Source organism: Narcine bancroftii, chromosome 9 (genome assembly GCF_036971445.1).
Source record: "Narcine bancroftii isolate sNarBan1 chromosome 9, sNarBan1.hap1, whole genome shotgun sequence".
Taxonomy (NCBI): Eukaryota; Metazoa; Chordata; class Chondrichthyes; order Torpediniformes; family Narcinidae; genus Narcine; species Narcine bancroftii.
Genome location: NC_091477.1, coordinates 44,437,578 through 44,459,875, shown reverse-complemented (window position 1 = coordinate 44,459,875; position 22,298 = coordinate 44,437,578). Strand labels below are relative to the sequence as shown.

Sequence of the window (22,298 nt, the reverse complement as noted above, 5' to 3'; positions counted from 1 at the left end):
ACACATCCAATTAATGTTATAGTTAAATCTTTCCACCGATTTAAATCATGTTTAATTTTAGATAATTTAAATGATTATGATTACTATCTATAATAATACCTAAATATTTAATCTGTTCAGACCACTTAAATTTTGCAATATGCCAACAAAGGGAGTGATCTACATCAGCCAAAGGCATAATTTCACTCTTTTCCCAGTTAATTTTATATCCCAATATTTAATTGTACTGCTCCAATCTATTATGCAAAGTCTGCAAAGATTCCAAATGTTGTGTTAAATATATCAAAATGTCATCTGCAAACATATTTATTTTATATTCATCCATTTCACCTTAATACCTTTAATATTATTATCTTGTTTAATTAACTGAGCCAAACATTCAATGACTAATGCAAAGAGAGCTAGTGACAAAAGACAGCCCGGTCGAGTTGATCTAGATAATACCTGTCCATTTGTCACAACTCTAGCTGTAGGATTTTTATGTAAAGACTTAATCTAACCAGTAAAAAGAGGCCAAAAATTGAACTTCTCCAAAACTTTAAACAAAAAAAATCCACTCCACTCTATCAAAGGCCTTGTCTGCATCAAGAGCAATTACCACAGGTTGGTCAGATTGCTCTTGAGAAATATTAATTAAAGAAATCAACTTCACAATATTATCTGCTGAATACCGATTTTTAATAAAACCTGCCTGATCTACATGAATCAAATCTGGTAAGTATTTAGCTAATCTATTAGCCAGAACCTTGCCAACAATTTTATAATCTACATTTAATAGAGAAATAGGTCTATAAGATCCTTCTTTTAATGGGTCTCTATTCTTCTTAAGAATAATGGTAATAATTGCTCTAGATAAAGAATTCGGGAAAGAACCAGTCTCCGTCACCTGTTTCAATATATCCAACAATAAAGAAATTAATAAATCCTGAAATTCTTTGTAAAATTCAGAAGTAAAACCATCCTCTCTTGGAGACTTCCCACAAGACAATTATCAAAGTGTTTCCCTCACTTCTGTAACAGTAAAGAAAGCATCTAAATCCTTAATATCCGTATTCTTCAAAGAAGGTAAAGCTAAATTGGACAAAAAAATTATCAATTTTAACTTTATCTTCCAATACTTCCAAAGTATACAATTTCTCATAAAATAAACAAAATTCATAATTAATTTCCTGAGGTTTATATGTAATCATTGAATCATGTCTAATAGCATTTATTGTTCTAGAAGCTTGCTCTGTTTTTAACTGCCACACTAACACTTTATGGACTCTTTCACCCAACTCATAATAACACTGTTTAGTTCTCTGCAATAATTTATCAAATGTATAAGTTTGTAATGAATTATAGCACAATTTTAATTTAATTAAATGAGCTTTCTTAACCTACATAGAATTTCACTGCAAATCCTTTTCCAAAATCTATACCTCCTTCTCCAATTTACTAGCCTCAACCATATGTTGTTTTTTTTTTTCATTTTAGCCGTGTAACTAATAATCTGTCCCCACAAATAACCTTTCAAAGCATCTGATAAAACAAATTTACTATCAACGGAATCTACATTTATTTTCAAAAACAACTATTTAATCCCTCATAAATCAGGATTTCTCAACAACATAGGATTAAATCTCCAACGATAAGCATTCTCCACTCTCTCTGAACCAGTACAGGAAGTTAACAACAAAGAATGATCAGACAAAATCCTACTCTTATATTCAGCTTTAAAAACTCACCCTTGTAATTGTGCAGATACTAAAAACAAATATATTCCAGAATAAGAATCTTGTTGAGATGAATGAAATGAAAAATCTTTCTCCTTAGGATTTAATTTTCTCCAAATCTCTACTAAATTCATATCTTTCATAACTGTTTAGCCAGTTTTGTTCTAACTATCGATTTTGGAGAGTTATCTAACAGTGGATCTAAGCAACAATTAAAATCGCCCTCTACCAGAATTTCATCATATGCTTGACTTAAGAGTGGAAACACATCTTGCTTTAGAATTAAAAGAAGATGCTATAACTTGACCAACCCAATCTATTTTTAATTTCTGGTGTTCTTTTTCAGTCAAATGTGTCTCTTGTAAAAAAGCAATATCAACTTTCAATTTTTTAATATACGCTAATACCCTCTTTCTCTTAATCAGTTTATTAAGCCCATTAACTTTAAAAATAGCAAAATTTAAATTACCCATAAAACATCACAGATATATCTCACATAAGTGGCAGAGCACCTCCCCATTGCCCTATTACAAACAAGTTTAAGGATCTCCTCAAAAAAAGAAAGAAACAAAAAACCTCATTAAAAAAACCATAAAAGAATACTACAATAGTATAATAGTATTACCCTCCCCCTCAATTGTACAGGAGTGACAAATGCCACAAAGTGGCCGACGACTTTGGAAGGATTGGTAGTCGAACCACCCCTCCTGAAAAGAACAATCAAAAATAAAACATAATCAATTCAAATACGGTAAGCTTCTTCCAAATCTCGATTAACCTGATCATCATCAATCCTAATATCATTCAACTGTTGAGTTTCCATCTCTCGCTTCCCATTCTTCCCTTTCAGAACTAGAACAAGCTGTTGAGGGAACTTTTCTTGATCTTGCCCCTGCTTATTATCAGGTAGAGAATGAGCAAAAGTGAGAGCTTCAACATCATCATTAAAAAAACTGAGTTTGGTAATCCCCATAAAAAACTTAAAGCACAGCAGGATAATGAAAAGCAAACTTATAACCCTTCTTCCACAGAACAAGCTGAATTAAATTCTTTATGATGTTTAATTGCAGCTTTACTCAAATCAGCATAGAAAAATATTATTCTGAACAAGGACCCTGATTACTTCTGGCATTCTGTACAGCAAGTCTTAGAATCAGTTCTCTATCCTGATAACACAGACATCGAATCAGAACAGAACATGGAGCTTGATAAGCTCTATCTAATTCCAGACCATTCAGGAAATAAACTGTTCCCAATACTTCAGGAATCCACTTCTGAAAAAACTGATCCGGATCCAGACCTTCAAAATCTTCCGGAAGACCAACAATTTTAACATTATTCCTCCAACTCTGATTTTCCAAAACATCAATCTTCTTTAACAAATCACTTTTCTGAATCTCCCAACCAGTAAACAAATCCTCCATCTGTCCTATTCTTTCTTTACATTGGTTCACATGCTCTTTACAATCAATAAATGCTTTTTCAATCTTCTTAAACTTATCTTGAACCTTATCCACTGCTTTCAGGCACTTTTCCACATCCATTTTAATAGAAGACATTTCCCCCATCACGTCAGCCAATTGTTCCTTCACAACTGAAACCTCTTGGCTCACTTGCATAGCCAAATTCTCCATTTATTTAGATAAATCAGATAAGGTTGAGTCTGAATGATGAGGATCAGACTTGTTTAAAAGTCTGTCTGATCACAGGCCTACCCTTAAATATCATTATTTCTTCTTCCAGAAGTTGATCCTCTTCTTCTTCCAATCCAGTGATGTCCTCATCCTCCTCCATTGATACAAAGGTCACCTCGACCTGACTAAAGGTGCGGGGGACCCCACTCCCCACCCCCATCAGCCTGGGCCATTTCAAACTTTCGCGTATGTGCAGTTGAATTTCCTGATCCGAAGGAGATTGAGTAGCGATATGCAAAGTCGGCGCCGGTGTAATATAGACTTTACCAGTGGGTTGACACTGTGATTGGGGCCGAGTTGAAATCAACACCAGAGGCTCTGTTTGTGAGGAAGGCTGAGTTTCTTCAGTAAGTGTTAACTGTTTGGTAGCTGTTTTCTTTGCTGTTTGAGCTTTAGTCTTCCTCATGGCTAATTGTAGAGTAGTTCAACAATATAATCAACAGTTTTGAAAGCATTTTTAAAAACTTATTAATGGGTTTTGAATAGTTCTGCCAGAGGGAGGTGCCTTCCCATGTCTTCTCCCTACACCATCATGCCATGTTCCCTGCAGGTAATTCTTATACTGTGCACAGCATATTTATGAAGTTCACCAGGCTTTGGTGCTTGAAAGGTAAATGGTTACCACTCAGGAAGGTTCTTGCTGGTTTTCAGAGAGAGATTTGTTGTTCACTGGACACAAACTGATCCCTTCTAATCAGTCACATCAGTGTCTTGCCGAAGAAACTTGCCCCATCATTGTTTACCAGATGATAACCTCTTTCTTTCAGGTCACTACACAGTTCCTTTAGGTTTACTTTATTTCAAGTGAAACATTGTACAGCCAGCATCTCCTCTTGTATGGACCACAAGAGCTTTGACCAGGCTGAACTAAGAACTCACAATCCATCTTCAAATGGGGGTTTTCCACAAGCTTGCCAGCTTGTCCTGTTCCAGTCCAAACTGCTGCTGTTGAACTCTAGCACTATCTCTCTCTCTCTCTCTCTCTCTCTCTCTCTCTCTCTCTCTCTGAGAAATGCCTGTATGACTCTCTCTGCTTGAAAAACCAGATGACCTTCCTAGAACAGCAAATTGGACTCAGACAGCCTGAGGCTCCAACGAGTTCTTTCATCTTTTGCTTTTCAAAACAACAATCCATTAGTGAAGTCCCTTGGGGACTCCCCAAAGCTTTTATAAAGGCTTTTGGAGCCAGCCTGTCTAGCTTGAGCAGAGCTCCAGTATTTTAAATGAGATTGTTTTGAAGTGTTTCTATGTGACCTACACTAAAAAAAACCTGCCCCAATTTATCTCCCAAAATCATATATATATATACAATATAAAACTCAACATATTCTGTCACACTATTATTTATTTAAAATATTTATTTTTATATATGTAAATATGTAATGTGTGTACGTATAATTTTTCTGAATCTGTAATGTCTGTACATGTGTTTTGCACTGTTCTGTACTGTGGTCTGGAAAATGTAATTTCTTAGGGTTGTACTGGGGCAATTGAATGACAATAAACTTGAACTTGAATGCTGAAAGGATGTAGAGTTTCATTGTCTTTAAAGGTAAGACCCTCTATGCATTTCCTCAATCATTACATTCCCTCCAATCAAAAAGTTGTAATGTGCATTATTCTGAGTTGCAATATCTATTATGGTAAATGTACAGCATCAGTGTTAAGCAGTAGTATAATGCATTCAAGTGTCTGATTATGCAGTCTGAGTAACACAGCAGAGAGAAAAAACCCCACAGAAGTTCAACTCAAATGCCTGCAGACACTGTGGTTGAAGTAAAAAACACATTACTGGAGAAACTCAGCAGGTCAAACAGTGTCCTTTATGTAGCAAAGATAAAATACATAACCAACATTTTGGCCTTGAGCCCTTCATCAAGGTATGGAAAAAAAAAACCCTTAGGCCAAATTCACCTCTGCCAAAGAAGTTGTCTACCAGAGTTCATCCCATTTGCCTGTGTTCAACCCATATCCCTCTAAACCTTTCCTATTCATGTATCTGCCTGCAAGTTTTAAATCTGTAATTGTCCCTGTCTTTATCACTACCTCTAACAGTTCGTCCTACACACTCAAAAGCCTCTGTGTGAAGAAAGTGCCCTTCAGTTCCCTTTTCTCTTCAGTCAATGCTCTCCAGTTTTGGGAAATAGTCTGATCTAATCTATAACCCTCATTATTTTATAAACCTCTATATGGTTCCTAAACTCCAGAAAAAAAAGGTCTCAGCCTATCCAGCCTCTCTAACTTAAGGCCTACAATCTTCATAAGAACACATGAAATAGGAGCAGGAGTCAACCATTTGGCCTATCTATCTGTGTCTCAAGTATATTCATAAATTCAGGAATTTTACAATAACTCCAAACAGATCTTAAAGTTTTAAAATGATTTTTTAATCAATTAAAATAAACTGTTCAAGATCTAAAATGTTGAAATAACATAGATTTTAAAATAAAACCTTGTAAATATGCAAATACCTCTATAACCAGGCGTTGAGAAGCCCCGATCCTTGTTGTGACCTGGATCATCACTGACTGGTATATTGGAGAACATACTTGGCTGGAAAAAAGAAACCACATTAAAAATATTGCTGGCAAAGACGATTGAACTTCAAGTTCAAGTTTACATTTACATATTCCCAAGATGTATGGGTTGGTAGGTTAATTGGTTATATGGGTGTAATTGGGTGGCGTGGACTCATGGGCCAGGAAGACTTGTTACTGAGCTGTATCTCCAAATTAAACTAATTAAAATTCTTTTTAAAAATCCAGAGAATTTTTGTAAATAACCACAAAAGCATCTTTTATAACTTTAATTCTGCTATAATTCATCTATTTGCGAAGAATTGGAAAGAAAATGATACAGAGGAGTTAATGGCATTACTGTATGGGTCCTTTCAGCTGATAAACACTTACAATATTGCCCTTGTTTCCAGCTGGCATGATTGGAATTGATCCAGGACGCTGAGGAGGAATGGGCGGGTGGCTTCCTGATTTTATTGTAGTTCGTTTATCTAAAAGGAAATAATGACATTTTATTTTCAAGTTTACATTTTATAAATTATTCTTAAGCAGCCACCCATCTGACATCTTCATCATCTTGAGGTGATCCATAGCACTGCTTACTGTTCTGTTACTCGAAATCCTACTCACACTCGGCTCCTGCCATATTTGTCATAAACTAGCCCAGATTTAAACAATGACTCCATTTCACAATTCTTGTCTTTACTTCCCAATCCCACTATGTCCTCATTCCTCCTTCTCCATAATGGCTTTTTAGCTCTACAAGCCATCAGATCTCTGAGCTTCTCAGTCGAATCAGAAGAACAAGTTGGGATTCAAAGTGAAAACACAAAGAGATGATAGTGGACTTCAGGAGGATGAAGGTTAACCACTCTCTGCTGCACATCAATGGTTCCATCGTGGAGAGAGTTGAGAGCACAGAGTTTTTTGGTGTGCATGTAAAGGACAACCCATCCTGACCTTCAACACTTCATCATTAGTCAGGAAGGCACAGCAGCGTCTACATTTCCTAAAAAGGATGAGGAGGGCAAGGCTATTGGACCCCATCTTGATAACATTTCACAGAAGCACAATTGAGAGTGTCCTGTCTGGCTGCATTATTGTGTGGTATGATAACTACAATGTATCAGATTGGAAGTCAATGCAGAGGATCATCAAAGCAGCTGAGAAGATTGGGGTCTCCATTTTCTCTATTGATGAGATTTATTGGAAGTGTTGCTTAAATAGGGCTCAAAAAATTATCAAGGATCCTTTCCATTCATCAGACAGGATCTCTGATCCACTATCATCAAGAAGGAGGTACAGGAGCATCAAAATCAGATCTGCCAGGCTAGGAAATAATTTGTTCCTGCAGGCTGTGAGATTGAGTAAATCATCCCCAAATATTTAATCTAAATGTATATTATTTTAAATGATAGCTTTATGTGATTATTATGTGCATATACAGTTAATGTCAAAAATATTAAAAGCTTGATGTGCAAAAGGATTTGGGGGTCAAGGTCCATATCTCATTGAAAGTGGCCATGCAACTAGATTGGGTAGTAAAGGTGTATAGTATGCTTGGCTTTATTGGGCAGGGTATTGTGTATAAATGTAAGGAGGTTATGTTGCAGCTATATACAATATTGGTTTAGGCTGCCCTAATACTGTGAGCAATTCCGTTCCCCAATTGCAGTAAGAATGTGGAGGATTTTGAAAGAGTGCAGAAAAGGTTTAAAACCACCAGTCTACATTTCTTTAAATTTGCACACATCAAGTGTCACAATTATTCCTCTGATCCTGTGAAATTATTCACTGTTATTTGTGACATGAATCCAAGTCCTGATATTGGAAAGGTACCTGCATAATCAGAGTCATTGGAGATGGGCTTTGCTGCAAATATTTTGCTTTGATGGGCTTCTTCATCATTTGAAGGTGGGGGTTCATAATCACTATCACTGTTGTGCCCTTCACCATCTTCATTCGGGGATTCATAATCTCCGTCATCATCTCCAGAGCTCTGGTCTTCATCTGGGTCCTCGTAGTCGTCATCATCCTCTGTCTGAAGCATATCACTTCGAGTTAACGTGAAAGACTACGCAAAGTATCAGTAAAAATGCTTCATCTGCTATTATCAGTTTAGTCTTATTGCAATTAGGAAATTAAGATGACTTACAAATTCATCTGAATCCCATCCAATGTCATCATTGTGTCTATAATCTGTAAAAGAGAGTAAACAAATGTGGGACATGATATATGGAACTGGTAATTCTGCCTCGACTGCATGAAAAAGAATCCCAGGTTGCATGTGATCTTATGTATGTACTCTGACAATAAATCTGAAATCTGATATTTCAATTGAAACATGATTGCAGCTCATGGAAGCCATTTCCAGTTCTGTAGTATATCGTGGTTTCAACATAGTAAAACGTCTGGATGCTGAGCTGGGTTAGGAATCATCAGAACAGATAAATGAAAGCTAAAAAAAAACTTTCAGCTGAAAGAGAAATTTCATGTGGAACCACCTATTTGCCGGTCAAAAGTGTTGTTCAGAAGAGACAATGGTTGCCTCATGTTGATGGCTGGCCAGTTATTCCATGAAAAAATAATAGACAAGTTGCAATGTGCCAAGGATCAAATGTGACAAAGTTATGGACTTTAGCAAGGTTGTTGACAAGATCCCACCTGGTAGGTTAGTCTGGAAATTTAAACCACATGGGATCCAAGGGAAGCTGGAAGCTGGCTCAGAGGGAGGAGGGTAGTAATGTGGGTGATGCTTTTCTGATTGGACGTCTGTGACAAGTAGTGTGCTGCAGGGGTCAGTGCTATTGATTGTTAATTATGTGGTTGACAATTTAGTTAATATGTTTTGTAAATTTGGAAATGACAGCAAAATTGGTGATGTCCCGGACAGTGAGGAAGGTATCTAACTTGGCAATATGATCTATACCAGTTGGGAAAGTGGGACATAGAATGGCAAATGGAATTTAACTCTGACAAGTGCAAGGTGCTGTGTTTTGGTATGTCCAACTAGGACAACTAGAGTGCTGCAGACTTCACAAAATGGAGACCACCGCACGTCCCTGTGCTGAGGTGGAGATGGTGGACAGCTTCAAGTGTTTAGGAGTAAATATCACCAACTACCTGCTTGGTCCAACCAAGAAAGTGCACCAAAGACTCTATTTTTCAGAAGCCTGGTGAAATGCTACATGTTCCTGAGATCTCTAACTAACTTTTACAGATGTACCATTAAAAAAAATCCTGTCTGGATGCAATGAAGCTTGGCACAGGAATTCTCTGCCTTAGGAAGCAGTAGAGCTTCCTCGTTGAATGTACTTGAAACATAAATAGTTAGTTTTATTTTGGAAATTTTATTTATTAAATCTTGATATATATTGAAACATACAATTAATGAATAAAACAAAACAATTAAAAAAATACAGACATGAAATTCTAAAACTAACCCCCTACAACCCCCCCACCCCCCTCCCTAACCCATCCACTCCAACCCACCCCCCTTTAACCTAACCCAAAAGAGAATAAAGAAGGAAGAAAAAAAAAGGAAGAGGAGATCAACCATAACAACAAAATTCATCAGTTAATTACCATAGTTTGGAGTAATACCACTACTGTGCAGTCAGCGGATTGAAAAATTCAAACCCATATAATCCAAATACGGGATTCAAGTTTTACAATAAAAAAATAATTACCACACAAATTATATATCTTCTCCAATGGAATACAAGACCTCAACTCCATATGCCATCTCTGAATACTCAAATCAGTCTCATTTTTCCAAGTAATTGCCAAATATTTTCTAGCGACAGCTAATGCCAATCTCAAAAATGCAATTTGAAATCTATTTAATTTTAATTCTAAACTTATCCTCTTAATATTACCCAAGAAAAATACTAAAGGATCTAATGAAAATTTCACCTTCAGAATAACTTCTAAAAATTCCTTAAGTCTCTTCCAAAAAGGTTTTACTGTTTCACATAACCAAGTAGAGTATAAAAAAGAACCTACATCCTTATGATATCTAAAACATAAATCTGAAGAAATAAAATTATATCTCCTTAATTTTTCCAGAGTTAAATATAATTGATGAATAAAATTATAATGAACTAATCAATACCTTATATTTACAATTTTAGTCATACTATCCCTACATAAATTCATCCAATCATCCTGAGAAATAAGTATACCTAGATATTTCTCTCATTTCAATCTAGATTTTTATAAATTCAACTTAAGCATTTTATTCTGTAATAAACCTTACATCTCAGAAATAAGTTCCTTCTTACAACCCTCAGTAAAATTTCAAACTTAGACTGTCTAGGTAACCATAAGGTATGCCCAAAATTATCCAACAATAAAGCTTTAATTTGATAATAAGAAAAAAAAGAATATTTGAAGATATATATTTCTCTTTCATTCTTTGAAAAGAAATAAAATATCCTGCATCATAACAATCTTGCACCAATTTAATACCCTTTAATAACTTCAAAAGCTGATTATTAAGTGTGAAAGGGAAAAGTTTATTTTCATATAAAGGGGTTTTACGTGAAATCTTACCTTAAGTACCTATAACTTCATTTTTTATACCACAAATCCATTGTGTTCCAAAATAAGTAAATTATAACTACTCAATAACTGATCCATCCTCTTCTTACCAATTTTAGAATTCAATATTAGCCCATATCAAAGATTTATCTCAAATTACCTATTAATAAATTTCAATTTTAACATAATAATTTTGAAAATTAGAGTTGCAGACCCCCTAATTCATATTTCCAAGTTAATTTTTGTAGATACCCTTACCATTTTATCCTTCATAAAAAAGTCCTCACCAAAGCATTTAAATCCTTAAAATTTTTTGAGAAATCTTATAAGGAATAGATTGAAATAAATACTGAATTCGAGGAAAAATATTAATTTTAATACAATGAACTCTTCCTTTTAATGTAATCAATAAATCTTTCCATCAATTCAAATTATGTTTAATTTTAGACAATAATGTCAACTAATTTAATTCATATAAATGACCATAATTACAAGCTACCTTAACACCTAAATACTTAACCTGATCTGACCATTTGAATTTCACAACATGCCTTCAAGAAGAATAATCCTTCTCAGATAATGACATAATCTCAGTCTTCTCCCAATTAATTTTATAACCTAATATCTCATCATACTGTTCCAATTGGTCATGTAAACACCTCAAAGAATTCTGAGGTTCTGAAAAATATATCAAAACATCATCTACAAACAAATTAATTTTAAATTCATCAGATTTCACCTTAATACCTTTAATATTACTATCTTGTCTAATCATATGAGCCAAAGGTTCAATAACTAATGCAAATAGAGCTGGTGGCAAAGGACTGCCTTGTCTAGTCAATCTGGTCAACATAAAAGATAAAGATAACTGTCCATTTGTCATCACTCTAGCAGTAGGACTTCTATGTACAGCCTTAATCCAACCAATAAAAAAAGGGCAAAATTTAAATTTCTCTAAAACTTTAAATACCACCTTACCACACATGATGGAACTCCTCTCCATGGCAACCACAGAAAAAAGACTAAAAAATCTCCTCAAAAGAAAAAAACCCATATAGAAAAAAACCCCAAGAAAACAATAATACTGCACTTGTTTTATCTCCCTCAATTATGCGGGAGTGACCGATACCACAAAGAGGGCATCAACTTTGGAAGGGTCAGTATTCAAACCCCCACCAAATAGAACAAAAAAAAATAATCAGCAAGTTATTTCAAGTATGATATGCTTCCTCCAGATCTCCATAAACTTGATCATCGTTGATATCATTTTCAATCAACTGATGAGATTTATTTTCTCGCCCTCCATTCTTCTCCTTCTGAACTGGTTCAGGCTGTTGAGAAAAGCTTTCTTGACTTTATATCTGTTTATTATCTGGTATAGAATTAGTAAATGTGAGAGCTTCAACATCATCAATAAAATACTGAGATTGAAAGTCTCCATAAAAAACTTTTAAGTACAGCAGGATATCAAAAAGAAAATTTATATCCTTTCTTCCACAAAACAGCTTTGGCAGAATTAAATTCCTTACATCATTTAATAACAGCTTAGCTCAATTCAGCATGAAAGAAAACTATTATTCTTAACTACCAAGGGGCCTTGATTATGTTTCTCATTTTGAACTGCAACTCTTAAAATAAATTCTCTATCTGATAGCGTAGACATCTAATCAGGATAGAGCATGGAGCTTGAGCTGGAGCTCTGTGAGCTCTGTGCACTCTATCCAATTCCAAACCATTTGGAAAATATTCTTTCCCCAAAACTTCAGGGATCCACTTCTGAAAAAAATTGAACCAAGTCTGGACTCTCAAAATCTTCCAGAAGACCAACAATTTTAACATTATTACTTCAACTATATGATTCTGCAACACATCAATTTTCTTCAATAAATCTTTCTCTGAATTTCCCAACCAGTAAATGAATCCTCCATCTCTCCTATCTTTTCTTTACATTGTTCCACATCATTAGTCATGAAAATCTTCCTCAATCTTCTTAAATTTATCTTGTACCTTATCCACCAATTTCACACACTTTGCCACATCCAACTTAATAGATGATATCTCCCCCTTCATATTAGTAAGTTATTCCTTCACAGATGAAAACCTTGACTCATCTGAGTTGCCAAATGTTCTATCTGTTTAGATATATCAACTTGACCTGGTGGGTCTGAATAATGAGGGTCATATTTAAACTTTGTTAAAACCTGTTTAGATATGGGTCTACCCTGATATATAACAGTCTCTTCCTCCTCCAAGCCTGATAGATTTCTTCTTCTTCCAGTACCCCTCCAAGTTGCCTTCTTCCTCCTTTGTCGATGTAGATGGCATTTCAGCTCAACTGCGGGTTTGAATTCCACCCCCCCCCTGCCCCCCCCCCATCAGCCAAGAGAAGTCATGGCCGAGAGAAGTCAGGTCTTCCCACAGCTTGGGTAAAACTCGATATAATGCACATGTGCAAAGTTTTGTGCATGCGCGGTTGCTCCTCATAGTCTGGAGGAAGACATCTTCGAGGTCTGGTGCCATCTTCTGCCATGCTGCATGAAATTGGCTCTGGAGTCAAGTGAGTCTTACCCAGGGCCTGCCGTTGCAGTTTTGGGTGAACAGGAATTGACTCCGCAGGCTCCATTTTAAAGGTAGGCCCAAGTTCTTCTGTACTTGATAACTGTTTAGAAGTCGTTTTCTTAACTGCTTGTACTTTTGTTTTCCTCATAGTTGCTTTCCAGAATATATCAACAATATATCCAATATTTTCTAAAAAGGTACAAAAACTTTAGAAATCGGGTTTTGCTTGGGGAGATGTTTTTCCCCATCTTCTCCCTACGCCATCACACCACGCCCCCCAAAAACATAGATTTTTGAAGAATTGAAGAAATAAGGATGAGAGGGAACAGGTGGTGGTGGTGGGGGGAAAGGTGGGGAAGTAGAATGGCAATGGTGGAGAACCCACTTACTAATAGATTGTTGATTCCACATATTTTGTACCTTACATACTTCACTGCCTCATTATCCATCTCTAAAAAAAATGATGGCACTACTGGAGCTGCTGTTAGTACAGCGCTGCTACTGGTGCAGACAAGAGAGAGCAGTGAGTGGAGACACAGCGTTGCTTGCATTAACTAGACTTGTCTGGAAAATGAACTCAATTGCACCTGTTTTTATGCATTTTTAGCTGGTTTTGAAGTATTTGAAACCAAACTGGATTGGGTATTTCCTGTTACGATTTGCCCAAATGTGGTTTCAATGAATTTTATGTTGCTCAGGTGTTGATATCATCAGTATGGGTAACCAGCTTTAACGACAAAAATTGATCAAAAGTCTTACAACTTTTATAAATAATATTCAAATTTGCAAACAATGCATGAATCAGAGCAACCCAACTCCTGGAATATTGGTCTTATATGCAAGCAGTCATTGAGGGAAGGCTTGTAAAATAGAGAGTTCTGCAAATGGCTGTGTCTCACAGGCCCTTTGATCAGGGTGTAGCATCTACCCACCAATCACCCCCCTGGTACCTACCCCTGTCATTGCAGGAAGTACTACATTTAGACCTACCCACACCTCCTTCTTCACCATCATCCAGGGCTCCAAATAGTTCTTCCAAATAAAGCAACACTTCCCTTGTGAATCTGTAGGGGTCATTTACTGCATCCAGTACTGTCAATGAGGCCTCCTCTACATCTGTTCAGAGATTGGGGGATCGTTTCTTGACCATCTTCACTCCGTCCGCTGCAACAGTAAGGACCTTCCTGTGGCCACACCCCATTGCCGAACTGACATATCAGTCCATGGCCCTATATATTGCCAAGTTGAAGCCACCTGCAGATTGGAGGAACATCTCTTGATAGATTCCAACCAGACGGCATAAATATCAACCAATTGTCGTCAACCCCCTTCCCAGGTCTCTCACTTCCCCTCAACCCTGTCACCCATCCTCCAGCTCCCTACCTCCTTCTTTTCTTTCCTCCTATCAGGCAGCATCTTTCTCATCCCTCTTCCCCCTTCCACTATAACTTATTTTTTAAGGAAGGAATATATGGGTTGGCACAACATCGGGGGTTAAAGGGCTTGTACTGTGCTGTATTGTTCTTTGTTCTATATTCTGAGATCAGTGTGGCTTTGGGACATTGACAGCCACACGGTCCACTCCTTAAACAATGGCAACTCTCATGGAAGAATGAAGCACCAATATCCCGGCTCCACCTACCACCACCACAAACAAGCGGACGTAAAAGATCTTGTTCGAAACATTGATTAAGTTGTTATTGTGGAAATAGATTGGGTAAGGGTTACTGTCTGTTTATGAAACAACTACTGTCTATGAAACTTGCAGGTGTCTATTTAATGATGAGTAAACCACAAAAACAAGTAGAATCTCCCTACTTCACAATTTCTTTTGTGATTTTCAATTTGGTGTTACCATTTCATAGAGATTAGTGGATTTAGTGCACCAAAAAGGTCCAACATGCAATCTAGAAAGATATATTTCAGAATCAATGGATGAATGGAAAATATTTTCTCATCATAAGAACATGAAAAACAGTATCTATATTAAATTCATTAAATTCAGAAAAAAGAGTATCAATATGAATGACAGCAGAGATTAACCTCCTTTATTGTGTCTTACCTGAAGATTCCTGGATTATAGGATTCTGATTCCTGAACACAAAAAAAAGTTTAAATAATGATTAACTCTGGAACTGTCATCTGTAAATAATGATAATGTGAGCACCAGCAATGTAGGTCAAATTTGATGGTGGTCCAAAATTATTGATTATTTACCGACCATCTCATTTTTAAACCTCGTACCCATTATGCAGTCTGCCCTTGATATGCCACACCCATTATACAATGTTACCCATGATACCTTTGTCCGTTATGTCTTGATGCATTCATGTGCCTGTTGCTGAATACAATATTCATTAAATGCACTCTCCCATGATATAGCTGCCTGTTATACACACCCTATTTTTTTTGTTCCTGCCTGTCATGTTGTGTTTCTTTCTGTTATACCCAACTGTCTCACACATACTCATTGTACACCCTTCCATTTGAACATCCCAGCTGCGGCATGGTTCCTTTACAAATCCCATCGATATACATCTATCTGTGCACATTCTTCTATTATATACCTACTAGTTATACTGCATGCCATTGATACCCCAGTCTTTTAGACATTACTCATGATATATTCTCACACTATCATCCTGCCTGAATTTGCATGCTACATCCATGCCTGCCTTATATTTTAAGCAATTTCCTTTCCTCATATATACATAAACTACAAGGGGTTTTTAATGGCTTGGTGGGTTGTGCACTCAGCAAGATGTAAATGTTTAGAATGTTGATGTAAATTACAGTCTCTATTGGACTTGATGATCTAACATGGGCATTATGACTTGGGTGTATGTAACAGGTGAAATGTGCAATGATCAATGGAGAGGGTATCAAATGTGTGAGTGTAAAACAGACAAGTTTTACAAACAGACTGTGAGGTGTAAAGTAGTGAGGTACATAACAGGACGTGTTTATTGTTTATTGTCCCATGTTCCAAAACTTTGTTTCGCGTGCTATCCAATTTAGTCAAACTATATGTAGCTCAACAGATGGTGCAAGAATACAAGGAGAAGTGCATGCAATAGTGCCACATGAAACAAAAAGTTCAGGGTATAGTGTCAAAGAAAAAGGTATAGTTAAACAGAGAAAGGCATCATTTTTTACTAATGGGCAGTGTATTTAAGAACCTGATGACAGACAGAAAGAAAGTGTCTTTAAATCTGGCTCTATGTGTTTTAAAACTCATGTATCTGATCAGAGGGGGAGAAAAGAATGTGACTGGGCTGATGTGGGTTGTTTAATATACTGGCTGTTTACCCGAGACAGTGGGTGGTAACAATAGAGATGATGGAGGGGAGGTTGGTTTGCAAAGTGTATAATCTGATATATCATCCCTGATTTCTTCATGACAAATCACCTTGGGGCCTTTCCAAGGCCTCAACATTTTTCTTCAATTAACAGTTAAACATCTAATGGCTTTATTAAATTGTCCAATCCGTACCATTGCTTATTTCACCAGCCTTTCTACATCCTGCTGGCTCATCCCTTCACAGGTTTTATACCATTTCAAACTTCAAAAGTGCACTTTTTTTAGCCTGACCATTTGTATACAAGAATAAAAACAACAGTCCCAATACTGCAGAACACATTATTGATGTCCTACAGACAGAACATTTTCAATTCACCACTAATGTTCATGGGCTCTTCTACAGACACCTGTAAGGTCAGACTGGGGCTCAGTCTAATGGCTCATTAAAAAACAATTTTGACAATGCAACACTATCAAACTGCTAGCTTACGGAGTGCAGCCTGAACCCACAGTCTTCATGCTCAGAGGTGGAGTTCTCTCTTCCTACGATATGACTGTTGAGATGTGTCGTATCTGCTGACTAACACTCAACACTTGCAAATTCCACTGTGTGTAAAATAGGTCAATTCATGCAACCACTTCTGTAGACATACAGAACAACCGCAGGCTAGATTTCTCTGCACTAGAATGGCATGTTAAAGTCACACCTGTGAGACCAGCAGCAATTTTGTGCAAAAACTGGGCTCCTAAATTGGACTGTGAAGAGGCCCCTCACATTGTGCATGATAGAACAGACTTTTTCAAAATCAAGATGGTTAACAGCTTATTGACGGTGATGAAGAAACTCACACAAGTCATGCATCATAGACACGCTGGTGGGAAAGAGCTTAAAGAGAATCCAGAGGCAGAGTTGGAAAGGCTTGTGCAGGGAAGGGAAACTCCCTGAGTGATCAACAGCATTGAGGGATTGGGCATTGTACAATCAGGTTGTCAGGTTGGATGTAGTTGGACATTAGATCAAACTGGGATCCTCCTGAGAAGTAAGGGATAATTTGTATTAGACATTGAGTTGAGTCTAGTGGGAGTGAGGAGGATAGTCAGGAAAACCTGCATCATAGATTGTGGGGAAAGGCAGGTTTTGATGGTTGATCAAATCAAGATGTAGGAGGGAGAGTGGGAAAGATCAGAGCCTCAAAAGATACTGACTGTGAGGTGAGTGTGAGACCAAACATCAAAGAAATATATTTAAGGAAAGGGTGATGTACCAGTTGACACACTACTCAGACTCTCTGACTGTGGAGTTGCTATGGTTGAGCTTCATTAGTTCATAATTTAACCCTTTGGATTCTGGCCATTTTTAACCTTTCATATACTCTGTACTGGGCCCATTGTAAACTACAGCATGAACACAAGAATGAACCAGCTGGTGGTTGGGTATAAACCAGTCCTGGAAAATGGGGACATGCAGTAAATGTGCTTGTTGTTAGTCCAACAGGGACGCAGAGTCCAAAAGGTTAATAATGAGGTAATATGTTTTGGGACATCAAATACTGGCCATCATATGTAGTTAAACCACCTTATGTTGATATACAGAGAAATCTCAGAGTTCATTAGCCAGTTCATAGCTCACTGAAAATGGTGACTAAGGTCGATTGAGTAGTGAAGAAGTCATTTGGCATAGTTGTCTTCATTTTCATCAGAGTTTAGACATCATGTACAAAACGTTGGGTATACTGTACTTGGGGTACTGTGCCCAGTAGTTACCACACTCCAGGGAGGATGTGGTAGCAATAGAAGGGGACAAAAAAGAGATTCACCAAAATGTTCCCCAGAATAGAGGCAGTAATTACCATATAAGGAGAAATTGAGAAAGCTGGGGTTGTTCTCATTGGATTGCAGGAGACTGAGGGGCGACCTATTGGAGATTTATAAAATAAACCTAATGGAAATTTATAAAATGATGAGAGTCATAGATAGAATAGATCGTCAGTCTTTTTCCCAGACTATGGAAGTCTAAAACTAGAGACCATAGGTTTAAGTTGAGAGGGGAAAGATTTAAAGATGCATGTTTTTCATGTTGAAAGTGGTAGTTATCTGAAATGACTGTCAGAAGGAGCATATAGAATTACAATGTTGAAAAGGCCTTTGGACAGGGTAATTGGATAGGACAGGAGAAGAGAAATACAGACCTAATACATGCAATTGGGATTAGTGGAAATAAGCATCAGAGTTGACATGTAGCTCTGTGACTCTATATCATTCTGCATTCCAAGCTTGAGTCTCCAATTTTGCAGTCACATTCCATTCCACCCAGCAGGAGACTATTTAGCCGCTTAAACCTGCCCCACAAATGAATTACACAATGGCAGGACTGTACCTCAACTTCATCATCCAGTCCTTGCCACATATGAGATGAGGGAGACTTTACAATAATTTTATAAAGCATTTGTTTGGCCTCAGTTTGACGACTTCATGCAATTCTACTCCCCATGTTAACACATAAGGTAGGGAACAAGGAAGAATTAGAAGGATTTGACCAGCATTTCAGGATTTAACTTTTCACCATTCCCCCAGCAGCTCATTTCACTCTCTGTATAATAGAACTTGCCTTGCAAATTTATTTAAATTTAGGTATACAGCACGATTACTGGCCATTTCAGCTCAAGAGTCCATACCGTCCAATTTACACCCCATTAACCTACACCCCCGGTACATTTACAAATGGTGGGCGGAAACTGAAGCCCGCAGGGTAAACCCATGCAGACACAGGGAGAACGTATAAACTCCTTACAGACAGTGCGGGATTTGAACCCTGGTCCAATCCCTGTAAAGGCATTGTGCTAACTGTTCCATCAACCGTGCCACCCTTACAGATGCAAAGATTTGTCCAGCCCACAGGCCCATGCTGCCCAAATACCTCGATTAACCTACAAACCTCGTCCATTTTGAAGTGCTGTAATTTCCTTTAAACTTTACCTTTTTATTTTAACTTGCCCATTCTGGTATTTGACATATCCACCCTGGGATAATGACTCTGGCCATTGACTTGATCTAGGCCTCTTATAAATTTATATATTTCTATTGGGACATGGGAGAACCAGTGCTGTGTTAGGTTAGCAGCATGAGCAAGTGAGTCTTTGAGAGGCTGTGAGAGATGAATTAAGGCACTGGGTGGTTGGTCCAAGCAGTGAGAGTGGCAGTGGATAAGAAAAGGTTAAGCAAAGGCAATGGGAAGTTGAGACACTGTGGAAGATGTTTATTAATCTTTTTTTACATTTTTTAAACTTTTTCTTTATTTATATTTTTAATTTTTTTCTTTTTAAATTATTTTTATTGAATTTAACAAAAACCCTTCACATAAGGTATATTAATGATAACATAAATCAAATCATATCATATACATATCACATATCAATTGTAAATTAGAAGCATAAACATAATCATTAGATAAATTATTTCATTCAGGACATCAAATTCAATAATTATAACAATTAAACAATTAAATAATAATTCATACTATGTCCAAAAATATTGAATACTAAAATTATACAAATAATACACATAAAATTTCCTTATATAAGATAGTTTATACTTTTCTGATGTGATATGATCCATAATCTGCAGTTAACCCCCCCCTTACCTATTCATCTTCATAATAAAAAGGAAAAAAAATTCTCCCTACTAATCTACCCCCTCCCTCTAAACAAGGTAATTGTAAATATGAATCGTATAACATCCCCCAGACACCAGATAGGGAATCCCCAGAGAATCGACACCACTTAAATCCTCAGATTTTGATAATAATCCGTGAATGGGCCCCACATCTTATCAAATTCAGAGTTTGCATCTTTAATATTTTATTTAATTTTTTCCAAACTTAAGTAAGGCATGATATCATGCAAGCATTGAAGGGGTGTGGGTGAAAATTAACTTTCCATTTCATTAAAATTGCTCATCTGGCTATCAATGAAGCAAAAGCTAGGTTGAGGACAGAGATTTATGTTCTTCTAGAGAAAAACCAAATAAAGCAATCAAAGGTCATGGTTCTCATTCATTTTTAAGAATTGTTGATAAAGTTTGGAAAATAACTTGTAATATGTTCTAAGTTTGGACACTTCCAGAACACATGAATCAATGAAGCTTCAAAAATTTTACACTTATATAATGGATCTATATCAGGATAAAAATTCGATAATTTAACTTTAGACATATGTATTCTGTGCACCACCTAAAACTGCAATAAACAAATGATTTTTCAAGAGAAACTGAGTGAGCAGAGGGCCAGTGTAGGCTGCAGGAGATCTGATAGGAGCAGAACAAAAGTGGGAATGCAGGAAGTAAAAAGGTGGGAAGAGAAAAAATAGAACCAGGAGTTGGCCAACTTCTCCTTTCATGGCCAATCTTCTACAACAATGCTGCTTTGCTACAATATCTGTGTATCTCTTGAAACTCAATAGGACTGCAGATGCTTTAAATAAAACTGTGGAAAATTGTCAGATTTGTTTCATATTTCAAACTTCCTGAAATGTATTTAAATATTTTCTTTTATTGTTGCACTTGTTTTGGTCCTTTACCTTTTCTGGAAGAAGCTCTTTATTCCCTCCTTTTTGTTGATCTCCTGACACAGCTGATGAATTTGTCTATAAAAAAGAAACATTTTATGATAATCAATCACAAATATCATCATTCAAATGACATATAAATCATACATTCATTAAATGGCTATCTCAGATTGTTAATGTCATATTAAAGGAGTTTTGTACAAATGCTTTCAGTGATTAACGTTTTTTTGTATTTTTGATCATTATGAAACACAAGTCAATTAGCCACAGTGACTTAATTGCAAAACATAACTTTCCTACAAGAATTACAAAACTCCATCCCAACAAGAGATCCAAAATCAGATTTTACTTTGTTTAGATGCTGCCCCACTCATTCTCAAGTCAGACACAAGTCAGGATGACTAAAGCAAAATATTGTAGATATTGAAAATATTAAATAAATACAGAAATATTGAAAGTATTCAGCAAGTCTGAAGAGAACAAAACTAACTTAATGTTCAGGTGCACAGACTTTTCTTGAGAACTGGGAAAATCTGTTTTAAGATTTAAAATAAAGAAGCAGGGACTGAAGAAAAAATTGAGGTGAGGTCAATAACGGTATAAAGTTAAAGAAATGGTAATTGAACAATAGAGCAGTACGGCACAGAATCAAACTCTTTGGCCTATGCAAACCATGCCACCCCATTAATCTGCCTATCCGCCCCCCCCCATACCCCTCCCCTCCATGTGCCTATCCAATCTACCTTTAAATGTCAAAATTGGATTGGCATCCGCCAGCTCCGCCACTGGCAGCTCATTCCACACTCTCACCACCCTATAACTGAAGACATTCTCCCTAATGTTCCCTTTAAACATTTCACCTTTCACTCTTAACTTATGTCCTCTAGTTCTTGTCTCACTTAATCTCATGGAGATATCCTGCTTGCTATCTATACCCCTAATAATTTTGTATATCTCTATAGCCTCTTTCAGGTGCATCCTCCGCCTTGAGGGCTGCTGCAGGAATGGATTCCAGCCTGAAGATTCACCTTTCAGGTGGTAGCCATAAATGGTTGCTACAGCTCACCTGAAAGGGCTTGTTTTTCCAGAGGTGCCTTGTAGTGCCTCAGCATCTGAAGGAGGCAGGGTGACTGGTGCCACCCATCATAAATATTCAGCATAGCAATGGCCATCTTCCCTACCCATAATCCCCCATGCAGGTGGAACCGCTCTCTGTTTCCCACACAGCTCCAGCTGCGTGGGGTTTACGGGTAGGGAAGACCGCCATTACTATGCTGCATTTTGAACAGCAGAGAGCACCCCCAGTGCAGGAGCGGCCAGCCGGGTCATGACAACCTGAACCAGCTGCCCCCCGATGTTTCCCGCCAGCTGCCCCTGCCCCAATGTCCCCCATTGGCTACCCCCAACCC

The 22,298-nt window shown here is 37.1% G+C and overlaps 1 protein-coding gene across 5 annotated transcripts in view; it reads right to left on the bottom strand.

Moving 5' to 3' along the window:
• lcp2a (lymphocyte cytosolic protein 2a) overlaps nucleotides 1-22,298 on the bottom strand; it is a 195,207-nt gene that overhangs the window by 49,996 nt on the left and 122,913 nt on the right. For all 5 annotated transcript variants that reach the window (XM_069898929.1, XM_069898928.1, XM_069898926.1 and 2 more), the window contains exons 4-9: nucleotides 20,902-20,967; nucleotides 15,089-15,120; nucleotides 8,081-8,124; nucleotides 7,765-7,966; nucleotides 6,319-6,416; nucleotides 5,881-5,962 (exon numbers count right to left, since the gene is read on the bottom strand). In XM_069898929.1, the coding sequence (XP_069755030.1) occupies nucleotides 5,881-5,962; nucleotides 6,319-6,416; nucleotides 7,765-7,966; nucleotides 8,081-8,124; nucleotides 15,089-15,120; nucleotides 20,902-20,967 (524 nt within the window). The remainder of the gene's footprint in view (nucleotides 1-5,880; nucleotides 5,963-6,318; nucleotides 6,417-7,764; nucleotides 7,967-8,080; nucleotides 8,125-15,088; nucleotides 15,121-20,901; nucleotides 20,968-22,298) is intronic.